Genomic DNA, 17,876 nt, shown 5'->3' with positions numbered 1-17,876 from the left:
CTCCTGATTGTTAGTTTGTGTGAAACTTGACTGATTTGCTGCAGAAGCTGAGTTTGTAGTGATGGAGCTGCTGGTGGAGCTGACAGAGTTTAAGAGCTGAAGTCAGCAGGTCTTTATTGAAGCAGCAGCTTGTTGGCATTAATAGTCATGAGACTCTTTAACTGGTTCTGTTGGACTGGTTAACCTGCATCCTGTTGGCTTCAGCTCATCTTTTATTCTTTATTCAGGTTGGATGGCTGCAGTTTGTCAGAGATCAGCTGTTCTTCTCTGGCCTCAGCTCTGACCTTTAACCCCTCACATCTGACTGAACTGGACCTGAGCTGGAACAACCTGAAAGATTCAGATGTTCAGCAGCTGAAGCGTTTTGTAAAGGATGTAACGTAAGTAAATGTTTGAACTAAACCAGTTAGCATCACAGCAAAGATCCAGTGTTCCCAGTAAAGCTCTCTGAACAGGACTGAAGGCCCTGCTGCTCTTTCTACTGGAGGTGCTGCGTCACTGACTGCTGCTGGAGAGAAGCTGGAAACACTCACTGATCTGATCTCTGCATCTTTCTTCTCTCTGCAGCTTATGGTCATGATCTCTCTAAAGTAAAGAATCGTTTCTGTTTCCTGCTGATCCTCAGAAGCTGCAGCAGTTTGAGTCTAAAGAGACTCTGACTGGATCATGATGATGACCTTTGACCTGAAAGATTTTCATCCCGTTTATTTTTAGTGTCTGATATTGTTTGTCTGTCTGTATCAATAAAGATCCAATTCAAACTCGGGTCCATTTTGTGTCTTCATGGAGTTTTGATCAAATTTAAAGTTTATATTTTTTCTGATTCATTTTCATCCAGACATAAAAATCTCAGTTCAACAGTTTTTAAAATCCTCAGCCTTTCAGTGACATCACTTCCTCTGAGAAGCAAACAGGAAGTAGATCATGCAGTTGTGCTACTCAATCATCCAATCAGACGCCATCTTTTCTCAGCTCTCAGTTCCTCATTGGTGCAGCAGATCAGCCATTTCTGTGATCTGGCAGATGTAGTCTTAGTGCTGCAGAACCAGGTACCAGCTGGTTCTGGACTCTGCTGCTAAGCTCCGCCCCCAACAGGAAGCTGGATGATGTCACACCGTGCTGACAGTTCAGCACTGAGGGTTTGGTTCCTTACAGATCACTGTGTTGTTCACATAAAGCTAAACTTTCAAACAGTGCAGAGAGATTTACATTTTGGAAACTGAACTCTTTGAAAACATGATTATATTATTCACTCCCTCATGTCTTTGATAGATTCTGGTCCAAAGCTAATACGGAGAATGTTTTTGGGTTAAATTGGGAACTTCTGAAGTTGGAAACAGGAAAATATTTAAGAAAGTGTGGTAAGGATATATGTAGGAAAAAGAAACAAACTGAAGAGTTCAGACTTAACAACCCTTTCTCTGAAATCAATGGATCAAATGTCAGATCAGGAGAGAGATGATTTTTCAGAATTGCAGAACAGTTTAGATGAAATGTCCAACATGAGAGCAGAGGAGGCCTCATTAGATCCAGACAGATGGTTGGAAGAAGGTGAGCCGAATTCTGCAACTTCTTCAGATTAGAAGAGTCGCTATATCTCTGATACACAAACTCAAAATTAATGAAAATATCTGCAGTGTTCCTCGTGAAAATGCCTCCTGCTGTGCCGACTTTTATCAATTATTACACAGCTCCGCATATAACAAGGAGTTTGCTGCTCAGTTCTTTGATGCTCTTCCAGATCTTAAAAAACTGATGAAAGTAATAAACTTTTTTGTGATCAGGCAATCTCTCTACTTGATATTTTGGATGCTATTAAACACCTAAAGACGAACAAATCTCCAGGAGTAGACGGCTTCAGCTCAGAGTTTTATAAATGATTCTCCAGACAACTGGCCCCTTTTCTTCTACAGGTATATTTGGAAAGCTTTGAGAGGGGAACCCTCCCTCCTACCTTGACTCAGGGCCACCACCTTCATTCCTAAACCAAACAAAGACATTCTTCTTCTAGATAACTGGCGCCCAATCTGTTACATAACGATTATAAAATACTTGCTTTAGTGTTGGCCAAACGTCTTAAACATGTTTTAGAGGATATTAGAGTCAGTCAGGATTTATGAAAGGACGTCACATATCCAACAATATAAGATTGGTCCTGGATATAATGGATTATTCAGATTTAATTGATGATAATAGTTTTATCTTATTTCTTGACTTAAAGGTTTTGATTCTGTAGAGCACGACTTCTTATTTTTAGCTTTAGAAAAATTTGGATTTGGTCCCTTCTTCATTAAAGCTATTCAAACTCTTTATGCTAATGGCAACAGTGCTATAAAGTTAAAATCTGGAACTTCCCCCAGATTTCAGTCCCATCGAGGCATCAGGCAGGGCTGTCCTGTTTCTCCATATCTCTTCCTACTGGCTGGCCAACTCCTTTCAACCCATCTTAAAGCGAGTCCCTTACAAGGTATCGACACAGCAAACAGGAATATACTAATAAACCAACTGGCAGACGTTGCTACACTTTTTCTGTGTAACTCTGAACAAGTTCCCCTTGCTCTTGACATTATTCGGATCTTTTCTAGAGCCTCTGCTTTGTGTCTAAATGTCAATAAATGTGAACTTTTTGCTATTAAGGATTGTGTTGTATCCTCTATAAGCAACATACCAATTAAGCAGAATGTTGTATACTTAGGAATCACCTTCACCAGAAGTGATAAAAGTAGATGTGTTGAAAACGTTTCTCCTGCTGTTACCAGAACCAGAACAAAGCCGAACCTCTGGCTGCACAGAGATCCGACTCTGAGGGGAAGGACTCTGCTCTCTAAGGCAGAAGGCGTCTCCAGTTTGGTTTATTTGGCCTCTCCTCTCTTTGTAGACAACAGCACCTGGAAAAGTATTGACCAGTTATTATTCAACTTTCTTTGGAAGCACAAAATCCATTACATTTAAAAGTCTGTTATTATGAACCCAATTGATATGGGGGGTTAAATTTCCTGGACTTTTCTACTTTAAATAATACTCTAAAAGTCAAATGGACTGAACAATACCCGCCATGTCCCGCCTCATGTTGGAATTTCATTCCTAATTATATATTCTCTCAGTTGGGTGGTCTTGATTTTCTTCTGCTCTGTAACTTTAATCCTGAAAAAATCCCAGTCAAACTGTCCACATTCCACAAACAATGTTTGCTGTCTTGGTTACTGATCTATAAGCACAACTATTCTCCTCACAAATGTATAATCTGGCATAATAAGGACATTTTATACAAGAATAAATCTCTGCATTGGCTACTGGATAAAAAATAATATAATGTATGTAAGGCAGCTGTTTAATAATCAAGGGTCGTTGTTCAGTTACAGTGAATTTTCTTTAAGTTTCCAGTAACTGCTCAGGAATCCGCTGCTGTCCTTGATGCCGTTCCCTCTGGCCTTCGTATGATTATGAAAGGCATCATCAGTCAGAAACCAGACCCCACCTCATGCAGCTTAATGGATACATCTGTTGGTAAAGTTTGTCTGGTGTCTAATTCCAAAAACAAGGAAATTTGTTCCCTTTTCCAACAGCTGATCGTCTCTCAACCCTGTGCTGCTGTTTATTGGAACAGGCTCATTCATGGTCTTAATTGGAGGAAGGTTTGGTCTCTGCCTCATGAATTATTTGTTACTAACAAAGTTAAAGAAGTGACTTATAAACTTGTCCACAGATGCTACCCAACCAAACAGTATATGTGTAGATTCAATAAAAATATTGATACATTGAGCTCTTTCTGTACCACTCAGACTGAAGACATGAATCGTTTGTTTTGGAGCTGTGACTCCACCAAGAAGCTCTGGGACGATTTCATGAACCTGATACTGTTTCCCCACAAACTCTTCTCAGTTTTGAAACTGTTATTCTTGGCTTTACTGCTTTGACCAGAAGAACTGTGATTCTGTTGTTGTCATCAACCTCATTATGCTTCTTGCTAAATTCTTGATACATAAAAGCAAGTTCAGCAAAAACAAACCTTTATTCTCTATCTTCATTAACGGATTGAAAATGTACAATCATCTCGTTATGTCTTAATAATCCAAAAGCTATGAAAACAGTAAATTTATTACATAAATGTAATATCTTGTAATTCTGTCCAGATGATGTTTAAAATCCCCCTGGCATATATTTTATTTTATTATTATTTTTTTTTCTTTTCTTATGTTTGTGTACAATGTCAATGTTTCAAAGATTGATAATAAAGATAAAAATAATAATAATCCTTTTTTTTCTTTTTTTCCCCCTGGACTAATTGCATCATTTGTTCGTAGAACGTGGCAACATTCAGAGCAAATAGGATGAAATATTTCATAAAGTTTATAGGAGCCAAAGTTTGTTAAATTTTAAACAATGGCTCCTACAGCGACAGTTAAGTAAAATTAAATTATTGGCCAATATAAAAGAGAAATTTGCTTTGTTCTCTCTTGTATCTTTACAGAACTGACAGAAACCAAACTATAGATTCATATGCAGAGAGAATATTTATTATTACATATCCAAACATCAGTATCTCAGCTTTAAGCCACATTTTATAGAATCCAGTAATATCGATGGTCACTTTATTCCCCAACTGCACCAATCAGACCCCAAAACGTTTTTGCTTCTTTATTATTTGCCATATTAAAGACGCATCATATCTCATCTGCTGTGTGTAAGTCAGCAGGGCAAAAGGTTTTGCCAACCAACTGAGGGAAGCTGTGGAGTCAGAATCACATCATTGAAAAATACAGTTTGCATTGACAGGGATTCATTTGGTTTACACAGAAATTACTTGTTCTACTTTTGAAACGTTTAGTAACATTTTGATTGTACAGAATCTCATGTTGTTGATGTTTTTAGCACTTGATAAAATCAGACAATAAAAGGCAACTATGTGATAATTCTTCACAAAAAATATTACTGAATTGTGAAACTTTTCAACTGTATTTGCATTCAGCAAATCCAGGCTGATTCCATAAATCAAAATATGACTGAAAAGTTCCTTTGTCAGCATTTCCATCACCAAGATTAATTAGATTACTTCCGTTTTAACATATTTATATTTTGCAGTACATTTAATACCTGCTAAAAGGTTATTTTCGAAAGGTACTATTAATAAGACAAGGCTGATCAGGACGTATGTCCTAATATTTATTGAGTAGGAATGTATGGCATTCACATTTAAGTTCTGGCATTATTCTTAGCACTAAGAAAGAAAAGGCCTTCCAATAACTGGAGCATCAGCGACCCTCCTCCCTTGTCCTGTGTGGCCAAGGAGACGGGACCCGCCAGGGAGCGATGGGATCAGCTGGATTTTTGGCCGGATTTAAATTGGTTTGTCACGCAACGAAAACATTTTTTTCGCATCACGTGATCAACCAGGATTTTCCCTCTGGCATAACCAACGAAGAAGAAAACAAGGAAGTAGATGGAGGATTACGGCGCCGTGTGTTTTTTGACAGCATGATTAATTGTGAACAAGCTTAGTGTGATTTTAATTAGTTTTTATTTTTATGGAAACAGTAGTTGCGACAGGTTTTTTTTTCGACATTAGCGGAACATCGACAGAGTTTTGTGAATGTTTGTAACGGAAACGCAGCTAATATCTACTTCAACGTCACCAAACTGGAATCATGAATTCTCCAACTACAAGGTTGTTTCACTTTTTAGCAAAAGATGAACACTTTATTTTTAGTCCCTCCAGGATTTTGAGATTGTTTTAATTTTTTTTTTTTTTTTTTTTTGCAATGATTTTCGCAATATTTGAGTATAAGTGTACAAATGTCACATTTTGTTACTCGGCATTTTGATCACGGACCATGTTGACATTAACTGAGGCAGCAGTGTAATAAATGCTAACATTTACAGGTGGGAGTTAGCATCACAGGGCCGGTCCAAACATTTGTGGGGCCCTATGTAGATTTTTATTTGGGGCCTCCACATTATATAATGTAATTATTATTATTTTTAAAAAATATGGCAGTGGATTTTAACCTTACAGGAGCAGCAAACACAAGAAAAATAGTTGGATTTTGAAACGTAAACTGTGCCATTTTATTTTGTTTATTTGAAAGAAACACCTTATAAAAACTATATTTTGCAGTAAGTAAGTTAGCAAGTTTTATCTTATATTTTCCCAACAGTGGCAGGAGTCAGGAGCAAGAACACATTAATATATTATTTCTGTAATAACTATTAGCAATAACTGAAATAAAGTTTTCCATGTGTAATAGCATTTAGTTTGTATCATTCAATGTTATGTTAGATAAACATATATCTTTTATTATGTTGGTTTCTTTTGGGCCATAATGACCCATTTAACTCGCATACAGTTTGGGCCGGCGCTGCTTAAAATGGATGTTTTTAAGCATTTTTGCAGAACATTTGCAAAAAGAAAGAATCCCTCACAATTATACCTTAGCTTTACAAAATGTGAGAATCTGTTGATTTTGTGTGAATTTCCACGATTGCAGAGTCACAAAAAACTGGGGGGAATTAATATTTATGCATTAGAATAGCCAAGTACAAATCCATTTCTAAATTCAGTCAAGAAAATTGTGACAAAACTTCAGATACTCTCCACCAAATCTGGGAGAGTTTTTCCAAACATGTTAGCAAAAATAAGTCTAGATGTACAAAGGAAGTGAAAGTATTGACTCAGTCAGTCTGCAACATAAAGTCCCAGTGAAATATACTGGATTTTATGGTTGTAATGTGGAAAAATGCTCTTGGTTTGCTGCAGAAATCTGCTGCCTTTCCCTTCATTGTTGTCATTTATACGTGTTACCAGCAGAGGTCGCTGTTTAAACAGAAAACTCATGTTTTCCTCACAGAAGACAGAATATCTTTACCATAGATCTATAGCTTATTGATGCAACACTTGGGTACATCAAACAAACCACATCTGACTGTAATGGTGTTAGTATTGTTTAAAAAATAGCTTCTCTTAATCTGATAATTTACACAATTCAAGTGATTTAAATTATAATCCTGTCATCTCATGATTCAGGTATTTTATTATCTAAATGTTGATGTTTTTCTACAGTTTTCACGAGATGAAACGTCTTCCTTTACAGCAGCTCAATTCACTCATAAAGTGGAGTAAAGTTAAATTAAAACCAGTTGGTAGGATTGTTTATCTGCCAAAATAAGCTAAAAAAGCAGGTAAAAATGTTAGGAGCTGTGAATCTTTTGTTTTTAAAATCTTGCTTGTTTGATCCTGCGTAAACTTTCCAAACAAACTGTTATTGATCTAAAGAAAGTAGCTTTTCAATGGCGGCGCCTCGGTGGCTTTTCAGACCGTCGCTATGGCAACAAAACCTTCTGTTGCTCCTTCTCGTCAAACAGAAATGTTCATCGTCTCGACGCTCTGCTGTTCATATGAACCATGAACCAGCTGCCTTGAGACCGCTCTGCCTCTGATCTAAAACAAAAACACCACAGGGGAAAAAAAGGAGCAAAAATGGAGGCAGAAGGAAACAAAGATGGCAGATTTTAGCCTTTGTTCTCCTTATTTCATTAATCTGATCCAATCGGTTTCAAATCAACATTACAGCGCTGTTAAAGATTTCTTTAACACACAATCAAAGGAAGTTTAATATCACCCAAAGATAATTACAAAATCCAACTTTTAAGTGGTAATTATATTTATTAAGGGAAAAGGAAAGAGATTTGAACCACCACCAACAAGCTCATCAAAAATACCTGGATAATTAAACACTAACCAGAAATAATTTAAAAAATACAAATAACAACCTTTATTCTGGTTATAGGAACCTTTTATTTTGGTAATCATTTGGCTATTTTATTTTATTTGTAATAGAAGAACTAACACATTTCAGGTTGTAGCTGTGCAAAACTGGTAGTGCGATGATTTAAAAAAACATGCATGCCACACTTTTCAGATTTCACCAGCCAGAAAAACGTGTATTTTTCACAATTACATCCACTTTTTTCACATTAAGCTCTCAAACAATTGTGGTTTAGTTGTTGGAACATAAAGACTGTAACTTCCAGATCCATTTACGTCGCTGACACCTGCAGAGAGGGATGAGTTGCGTTGCTCAGGTGCGACTTTGCACCTGATTTATCTGTCCAGATTTGGGAGAAGAAGACATCAGCCAGAGGCTGAAGGCTCATTAGGTTTCATCACAGCAGCTGAAGCCTCCAATCATGAATATCTCTGAGAATCAGCTCCATCTCCATCATCCCTACACGATTCTGCCGCTCCTGTGGGAAATACACCGACACGTGCGCGCGCGCAGCCACCCACGGGGCGCGTGCGCGGATTAATCATATCTGAAGAGGGAGAGAGAGAGATGTGGAGTCCGGTGTGACTTATCTATCCTACACTCGGCGCTGCTGCTTCTGCGCACACCTACACGCACTCCATAGCTGTCACACACACACTCAGCGGGACTGACGCACCGTGGGCAAGAGAGGGAGAAGGAGAGAGAGAATAGAGAGAGAGGGAGAGAGAAAGGAGTCAGACAGGCTCCGGCAGAGGGATGTACCGGACCCTGCTGTATCAAACGGGACCGAATCGCAGAGCGCGGACTGGACCGGGACCAGCGCAGCCAGTTTGAAGAAGTAAGGAGTCACCTGGCTGCGGAAGGAGGAAGAGGAAGTGAGCTGGAGGGGCTCAAGGGAGGAAGAGGAGGAGGAGAAGGTGGAGGTGTGTCCGCCTGACTGGGCTCTGCTTTTGGGGGTAACGACACAACGGAGAGTCCACGCAAAGTTTCCTCGATGGCGCTGGTGATGGAGCCGGTGAGCAAATGGAGCACGAACCAGGTGGTGGACTGGATGAAAGGTGAGCCGCCATGTAACCACAAACTCACCTGGAAACGCGCAGAAACTCCCCGCGTGATAAACAGGCAGCGGCTCAGGGGAGTAGATGGGTGCATGTTGCGTGGGAGGTGTGTTCGCGGGAGAGTGTCCATGTCTCATCCTAGCACCTGATGATCAGTGGGTGATGATGCAGCCTGCTGTGAGAGTGACAGCAGGAGAGAGACAAACTTCTCTGCTGCCAACAGGGGCGAGCATTAGAGATTTCAGGGCCTGGGGGACAAAAAGGGCACCAAAACCTGAGATGGGCCTTTTAAGTATTTCTCAGTGAAATTAAAAATGTGATTAACTGAAAAGTATTTATTCTTTGCTAACTACAAACTTAGATTTGATTTTTATTTAATTATAAGCATCAAGCAACTTTATTGTCAGTGACTTTTATTTTATTTATTTTTTTATTAATGTGAGGATTTTAGTCAATGCAGCAAAAAAGATGAAATGCTAGCAAAACAAAATAGTTTGCATTTGTGCAATGGAAGGAAAGTGACTTGTAGTTTAAAACTTTTACAAATAAGTTTTAAAATAAGTTATTTTTAAAAAACTTTTTATTCATTTTTTACAAAGTACCTCAGATAAGTTAGATTGGTACAGTGATGTATTTGAGCAATGTACGTAGAAGTGAAAGGAGTAGATTACTCCAGAAATTGAGATTGTTTGAAATTTTCTAGAATAAACCTGGAAATGTGAAAAGTCAAAAATGTTCTGGCTAAAAATAAAATCTAAAATTTTGAGGTTAATCTCAGAAATTTTCTAGAAAAGTGGAAATTTTGAGGTTGAAAAGTGAAAAATTTGCTAGAAAAAATTGCAGAAATACTCAAATTTTCATGTTGTTTCCACTAGATTTCTGAGAAAACCAGAACATTTCCAAGTTTGGAAAGTCAAAAATCTAAGAAATAAAAATCTTTTTTATTTCTAAAAAATCTAAGAAATAAAAGATTAATTTTCAGATTAATCTTAGAAAAAAGTTTCATTTTAAATGTTTGACTTTTGAAATTCAGAAATTTCCCAGATTTCTTTCTTGCAATTTTTGACTCTTAAAGCTCTGAAAAGTAAAAAAAAAGACATTTGAAACTAAGGAATTTCCATGTTTTTTGTAGAAAATTTCTGAGATTAATCTGAAGATTTCTGGGTTTTTTGGAAGAAATTTGCTGCTGTTTTTTTTTCTCTACAGTGACCCCAATACACCATTGTAGATTTTACAAATTTTTTGTCTAGTTTAAAAATTTTTGGCTCAGTTGAACAAATTTATTCTCAGCCATAGGAACAGGATTTGAGTCATTTTCTTTCAAAATGCTTGCTATGTTTAATGTTTAATAATTTCACCCTGATTAAAAATAAACTAATTAGTAGCATTCTTGAGCTGTAGTTGGAGGCCATGATAAATCAGTCCAAGGGCCACAAATGGTCCCTGCGCCGCATTTTGGACACCGTGGTTTAAAAGCTGATCATTTCCCTCCTGTCTGAACGTATTTTCTGTTTTTTGGTTCGTTCTGTGTGTCAGTGAGGTTGTGAGGAACCAGCAGACCAAATGTTTCTGAAACATTCAAACTGGTCTCTCTGTCAGCATCAGCCACGTTTTGCTCAAAGGCTCTTCAACCCTTCGTTCTGTTTGGAAGCTGCTCAGTTCAGCAGGTTGGATTCCCAGGTTGGATGTTTGAAGGCTTTGAAATGCTGCTGCGTGATTGGCTGATTAAGTTTACCAGCAATTCAACTGGCGTACCTAATAAAGTGGACTCATCCAGCCATCCATCCGTCTGCTGGTTGGTTCATCCATCCTTTCATCCATCCATCCATCCATCCATCCATCCATCCATCCATCCATCCATCCATCCATCCATCCATCCATCCATCCATCCATCCATCCATCCATCCGTCTGCTGGTTGGTAGATCCATCCATCCATCCATCCATCCATCCATCCATCCATCCATCCATCCATCCATCCATCCATCCATCCATCCATCTGCATAACGTTTGTTGGTTTTCTACTTTATTTCCTTGTTCAGGACTTGAATATTTTTCTCAGTTTGCTGATTCGCATCAGTATGAAGGAATTATGTATTTATCTTGTGCTCTGGCTGGTTAATGTCTCTGAAACTTTTTCTTCTTTCTATTTAACTTTGCAGGTAATTCGTTGCAATTTGGACCCAATTCTGGTATTTTATTGCGACAGAAACTCAATACTTCACCACAGGGGCAGATTTTATTGATCACTTGTTGGGCGGAAAGTAATTGCTCCGCAGCAAATGACTAATTTAAACTCTTAACATTTTGCATGTGATAAATTCAGATACAGCTAAAGGTTCTGAATCTGAATCTTCATCTGCAAGTTTGTGTATTAGCAGGAAGAATAAACACTCAAAAGTATAATTATTTCCCGAGGCGCTTTCTTTTATCGTTATTAAAATTTTGACCTTGTTATTGTTTGCAGCCTTAAACTTTGGTCAAAGTTCAACAGATTTAATTATTTGGCTCACCCTGGATAGTTTACTGCAATGCACCTCATAAATGCAGTAATCAAGTCCTGACGAAGCAGCCTTTAAACACGTAACTTCAATCTTTCTCATGCTGGAAGATGATATAAAAATAAAAAAATACATACGCTCACAGACTAACCTAAGCATGATTATTTATCTGGGAATGTAGTTGAGTGTTTATGAGGGATTCTGTGATATTGGGCAGCGATCAGACGGGAGATTAAGTCATGAATAATTCAGCAGCCAAGCTGATTAGGTCTGTACCTTCAGGCCTTGGTGAACACTTTTCCACACATAAATGGCTTTTGTATGGAAATGCAATTCATTTCCATACCGTCTAGAACAGAGGCGTCAACCTTGATTTCATTTTTTGCCGCATTAAGATCACAAATGTTCTTAAAGGTCCGGTTGTACCAGAATGCTTTGATAAACCCGATAAATGGTGAGAACTGTCTCTGCATTTCTTAAAATCTAATCATATTTAACAGTTTTTCACATCGATTGAATGCCTCACCAATTTTTATCCGATAAATTGCTAAGTTAAAAATATTTTCAAGGAATTTTGCAATATTTGCACTTATGTATGACATCAAGTAAGACAGAAGTGTGGAAGTAAAACACACTGCCACCTACAGGTGGGAGTTGGCATCACTGGCATCACCTGTTCTTGACCATTTTCTGGAAAATTTTCAATGAACTCACAATTATCCATTAGGACAAAAAAAAACTAATGTGATTTATTGATTTAGTGTGAATTTACATGATCGTAGTTAAACTGGAAGCACTGACTGAAGTAACTTCACAGTAAAAAGATAAAAACCACTTTGATCTGATTGATAAAATAATATTTAAGCACACAACTGTTATCTTGAAGGTTTTATTCATACATTCCTCTGGAGTCCAGAGGGCCACATAAAAAGCTACCGCGGCCCGAATTTGGCCCCTGGGCCTTGTGTTTGACACGCTTGTCATCAGGTTGTGGAAAAAAAAGATAAACCTATTGTTTCAGTCTCAGTCCTTTAAAAAGAAGTTCATGTTTATGATCAGTTTTTTGGCTCCTCTTCATTTATCTTTTGTGTTAATCGTGGTGAATTATCGCGACACGTTACGATTGTTGGTGGAAACTGATTTTGGCTCCACGTCCACCAGGCATCCCCGTCGGCCCTGCCTGCTCTAAGGACTAATACATTAATCACATTTATTATCGGGGCTCAAACCAGCTGCCAACTCTTTACAGTCAAGCCGATGCTTTAAGCACCAGCTCCATTAGCAGATGATATACGTTCAGCTGGGCTTAAAGGGAGAAAATATGAAAGTCATTTATGATTAGATAAACTTTCTGGTCCGGTTTGCACAAGCAGCTGGGTCTTAAAGTCAACTTGTGGCTCATTTAAACTTTAAGAACTGATAATTTTACATTCCTATGGCTTTCTGAATCTAGGGTGTTTAATTTTCCTGTTTCTGAGTTATGTTTTGTTTTACAAGTTAAAATAAAAGTCGCATTTGGTGCTTTTTTTCTGCTTCTTTACCTCCATATCACAGCTTTTATCTGATGCTATTCACCTAAAATTTAGTGCTTAGCTTCTAATAAAAGGTTTGTATCTGATAGATCAGATAACCGTACATGATCAGATCAATAACTTGCTCTTATGATTGAAATTCCTTGTTGCTGAAATTTATGGAGGACCCAAACTGACATAATTAAAAATAAAAGCAGAAATGTATATATTTTTTTATTTTCCTCTTCCTTAGACATGTTTTCAAAGAAATGAAAATATTTTATTTTTGTCTTCCTGTTTTGACAGTCAGTTTTGGTCCTCCATAGAAATTTGCTGTACAGATAAAATTTGATTAAATTTTGATTTGAAAACATTTTTGTTTTTGATTATCAATAAGCATTTCAACTTTGTTTGGATTTCTTCTCCTTCACTGTAGTCATTGCTTTTTGTTTCATGAAGCACAGAAACAAAAAAAACACGACACACATCTCTATAAAAAAAGAAAAGAAAAACAAAAAATCTGTGACAAATGGCAAACAGTTGTTACTCATCATGTCTGTTGGTTGCATAAAAATCAGGTCAGGGGGTCTGTTAGCTCAAACGCACCAATAAAATGCAGGTGGTGTGAGGCTCTGTTTGCAGCGGGGATCTTCGTTGCCCGCTGTCACTCGGCATGTGTTTACATGTGTCGGGGTGGGTGGTGGGCTGCAGGTCTCGGCCCGTCTGTGCTCAACAGCTGACAGACTCGCGTACCGGCTCCAAGCAGAAGGCCGTGCCCGAATCCTCGGACATTTGCACCAACACACACGCGCCGGAGCCCGATCAGAAACGTGGCTCGCCTCGGTTTGGTATTCAGTTCACGCTGGGTTGGGGTGTCCGTGGCGATGGCGGGTAACGTGATACACCGACTGTATGTGTGGTTAACCCTTCTGACCTTCACACTGCAAAAACACAAAATCTCACCAAGTAATTCTGGTCTAGTTTTGGTCCAGACCTTTTGTCACGTGGGCCAACCCAACATAAAGTAGCCCAATTTTTTCTATTTTTAAGTTTTTCTAAATGGTAATTTTTGTAGTTCCAAAACTTGAAAGGGATTTTTACAACAATGTATTGGGACCATTATAAACAAACAAATAAATAAGCTAAATAAAATGTGGAAGTAAATTTTTACCAAAAAACTTGTGATTAATTCCATACATCTTCTTGGAAAAAATGTGGAAAGTTTCAAAAGTTACAAAAATTGACATTTGAAACTACAATTTCTGAGATTAATCTCAAGATTTCTGAGTTTTTTTGGTGGAAATTCACTCCAGTTTTTTTTCTCTACAATGATCCTAATACACCATTTTAAATTTTATATGTTTGGTGTATTAAGATAAAGATGTTGTTTTCAGTTTCTTTTGGGCTTGATTGACTTTATTTTCAGTAATTTGGATCAATTTATTTCAAATACTTGCTATGTTTAGCCACGTTAAATGAAAAATAAAAGTTGGTTATTTGACTTTCCAGGAAAAGTCTCTGGATAAATATAGTTTTACCTTTTTGTAAAGGTTGATTATATAAAGACAAATGCTTTGTAAGAAAATTATGTTGGTAATAAGTTTACTCTGTTTAAAACTCTGAGAGCAGTCTATCTTTAAAGTAAATATCTTGGTAAACTTGAAATAAGACAGAACTAACTCACAAGCAACTTTTTAGCAAGATATAGTGGCTTGTTTTAGGCAAAAAATTCCTTAATATTGATGAAAAAATTACTTTTTCCATTGGCAGATTATTTAAGTTATAGCAAGACATTTTCCCATGTTATAAGTTAATTTATCTGCCAATAGAAATAGTACTTTTTCATCAATATTAAGGAATTATTTACTTAAAACAAGCTCCTATAACTTGCTGAAAAGTTACCTTGAAGTTTGTCTCACTTCAAGTGTAATAAAATATTTGCACTCGAAACTAGACAAAAAAATACTTGGTAAGATTTTGTGTTTTTGCAATGGACTGTATGTAGGAAAACTTAAGAAAATCAAGTTGGTGGTGAACATCAGCTAATACTCCAATACATTAATTAAAATACAATAAATAACACTAAACAAACTACTGAGAAATATCTGCCGATGAGAAGTTAATGGCAGCTAATAGCAGTCAGCAGAAGTTAGCAGTTGCAAAATTAAACATAAAAACACACTAATAATGATAACCAGTACAAATCATGTCAAAATTATATACGCTACATATAATTTAAATATGTCTAAAACATATGTTAAAATATAATACTTGTAAAGAAAATACAGAGCTTATTGTAATACACAGTTAACGAAGGCAACAGAGAAGAAAGATGGAGGAGCTGTCAGTTACTGGTTGCTATGGTAACCACCAACTGCCAAGAGCAGCGTAACAGAACATAATACACCAATAAATGTCTGGAGAAACAACTTATTGACTAAACAAAAATAAATGAAAAGAATAAATAAACAGATTTTGACAAACTTCACATCTATAAAATAGTTAAAATAAAACCCTGTTACATATGTGTGTACAGTAACATGTACGGTCTGTACGCGGCGGGCGTCGTGGGCCAAAGGGTCGCCACGTCGTCGACTCAGTGCAGCAATGTTACACCAGCAAGGCTTTCTAACAGCAATGTGAGCGCTCTGATGGGAATGCCAGGAATTTTCCTCCGCTGTCATCTGTTCACGCTGTGATCCGGGCAGAATTTCACCTCATTTCCCTTTGGGTGAATTTCACCGCCAGACTTGAAAATCAGCAGTGAAAAAGGCGTGACGGCGTTTGATGACACTTCATGCCACGGGAGGAATCAGACTGAGTGATAATAACAGCATTCGGGATTTCTTCTAATCCACAGGAGTTTAAAAGCTGTAATAGATAAGGACTTATGGTGTTTTCACACTTGATAGTCTGGGAGATCCGGTTCAATTTGGGACCAGAGTTGCAGCATTTGTTAAATTTTCAGCTTGTGCAGTTTCCTTTCACTCAGCTTTGTGTCAAACAAACCAGACACTTTGAAAACCTGTTCCCCTCCTCACCTGTGGTGGCGCTGCACCAAGAACCACTGAAGGAAACAACATGAAACCAACGAAGAAGACACTGAGCACAACTCCATTCTTTTAAAAATGTAAACAAAAATGGAGTACCGTCAGATTTTAGTGGTTGTAGGGTTTCTCTTTTGTCCTTCAGAAACGACCATTAGCCATTTCTCCTGCTACCGCTAGGCTATTGCGTTTGTTTTGGTTGTATTTACCCAGAATGCCCTGCTTTTCCACTTGGCATCCACATATACATTGAAACCATACTTCACTTCATCCAAACCAAGACCAAGGTTTGTAGGTGGACCCATGTTCGCTTTTTGAGTTCGATTACGCATTCACACAAAACAAACTTTCTATGCAAACGAACTGGAGTTTAATTAAAGCAGCCTAAATGGGGCAAGTGTGAATGCAGCCTTAGCTTACATCAGAGCCAGTTTATTCATGTGTTTTCTGGAATATTGTGTACCTGAAGACCTGAAGACATACTCGCATGTTCCGGGTTACTACTTCAATTTAATTTGCAACATTTATGCATTAACATAATGTTGGATTTGGTGACTGATTTCCTTTAGTTTCAGTTTTTTAATCCACTTGTTTACAGAGCATCAGAGTAGTTTTCTCCACCTTGTATTGAATTAAATATGGATTTTGTTTGGAAACATAACTAAGACAAGGACTTGGACGATTTTTTTAAACCTGAAAATGAAGATGCATGGTACAAAATATGTAACTAGCAACACCAGGATCCTTTGACTTTGCTGGATTGTCCAAATTGTTCATATTTTAGGCCACTGCATTAAAAACATGTTTAGATTTAAACTCCAAATGCCTTGAGTCGAACTCATGTAATGACATCAATCTATCAGATATTACAGTGTAATATGTTTAGGTCGCTGATTGTTGCATAAACAATAAGACAGACGATGAGCATTTTGAGAGCCCTGCCTTTCTCGGCCACAGAGCTGCTCTGTCGGCTCTGACCCTCTGAACAGACTGGAACCCGTCTGCTGCCACATGAATATTAAATAGCTGCCATTTAGCAAATATGGACTCTGATTTTTCTGCTGCTTTCTGACAGAAAGGGAATCCGCCTAGCAACCAGATTCAGTTTAGCTTAGCAAAACGCTTTATGCTTGAATAAAAATAATACAAAAATAATAATTCAGTGTCAGCAACACTGAAAACTGTCAAAGACTGTAGCTCAAACTGTGATTTTGTGTTTTTTTATTTGTTATTGAAAGATATAATTAAAAGATAAATGTTTTTCTTTTAAATCACTTTAATTCAGGTATTTATTGTATCGTTTATCGTTTACCGTGATAAGTTTTACTGTTTCCTCCACTGTTTGTTCAATGACAGCTTCAATAAATACACTGCAAAAACAAAATCTTGCCAAGTATTTTTGGTCTAAGTTCTAGTTCAAATACCTTAGTAAACTTAAAATAAGACAAAACTAACTTTTCAGTAATTTCTTAGATTTTATTTATTTTTTAATTAATATTAAGGAATTATGTTAAAACAGACCTCTCTATGTTGTTAAAAATAGTTTTAAGTTATTTTTGTCTCAAGTTAGTAAAACATTTGCACTAGAAACCAGACCAAAATGATTTTGTGATTTTACAGTGTACCAATACATTGGAATACATACATACAAATGTGTCCTAAAATTTAAATATACACATATGCCATTGGAGAAAAGTGAATATTTTTCCAAAATCATAAAAATACCTTTTTGGAAAATTGGTATTTAATATGTCTGTTCCATTACGAGCAGAACTTAATAACTACAAGAGGCTCTTAAGGTTAGAAATCTTGAAAAGAGTTGCAAATAATTTATGATGTATGTTGATTTCCCTGCAAAGTCAAATTTGCAGATCTCAGATTGGGAAAATTTGTTTTCTTGTTTTTTATTCTACTACTGAGTATTTTGTTTTAATAGCATTTTTTTAAACAATAGTGGGATTTAATCTTACGGAAGAGGATTAGGGTCACTGAAAAAAA

The 17,876-nt window shown here is 37.1% G+C and overlaps 2 protein-coding genes and 1 long non-coding RNA gene across 7 annotated transcripts in view; 2 read left to right on the top strand and 1 right to left on the bottom strand.

Annotated features, from left to right (window-relative positions):
* LOC106957985 (NACHT, LRR and PYD domains-containing protein 12-like) overlaps positions 1-766 on the top strand; it is a 33,269-nt gene extending 32,503 nt beyond the window's left edge. For 3 of the 4 annotated variants that reach the window (XM_015049616.1, XM_015049618.1, XM_015049615.1), the window contains 2 exons: positions 228-375; positions 568-766. In XM_015049616.1, coding sequence (XP_014905102.1) covers positions 228-375; positions 568-594 — 175 coding nt within the window. In that variant the 3' untranslated portion in view covers positions 595-766. Of the gene's footprint in view, positions 1-227; positions 381-567 lie in introns of all 4 variants that reach the window. The other variant, XM_015049617.1, reaches the window with a different exon arrangement.
* A 103-nt stretch (positions 767-869) lies between these two features.
* On the bottom strand, positions 870-17,216 carry LOC106957983 (uncharacterized). The gene is made up of 3 exons (XR_001427071.1): positions 17,206-17,216; positions 15,184-15,189; positions 870-1,148 (listed from the first exon to the last, which is right to left on the bottom strand). It is a non-coding gene; the product is annotated as an uncharacterized LOC106957983 (long non-coding RNA).
* Positions 8,030-17,876, top strand: part of cnksr2a (connector enhancer of kinase suppressor of Ras 2a) — an 88,325-nt gene continuing 78,478 nt past the window's right edge. Inside the window, exon 1 of one of the 2 annotated variants that reach the window (XM_015049599.1) lies at positions 8,030-8,821. In XM_015049599.1, the coding sequence (XP_014905085.1) occupies positions 8,758-8,821 (64 nt within the window). In that variant the 5' untranslated portion in view covers positions 8,030-8,757. The remainder of the gene's footprint in view (positions 8,822-17,876) is intronic. The other variant, XM_015049598.1, reaches the window with a different exon arrangement.

The sequence above is a fragment of the Poecilia latipinna genome, unplaced genomic scaffold (genome assembly GCF_001443285.1).
Source record: "Poecilia latipinna isolate Pla-1442-1.1 unplaced genomic scaffold, P_latipinna-1.0 Scaffold953, whole genome shotgun sequence".
NCBI classification, from domain to species: Eukaryota; Metazoa; Chordata; class Actinopteri; order Cyprinodontiformes; family Poeciliidae; genus Poecilia; species Poecilia latipinna.
This window is presented reverse-complemented; position numbering and strand designations above follow the sequence as displayed.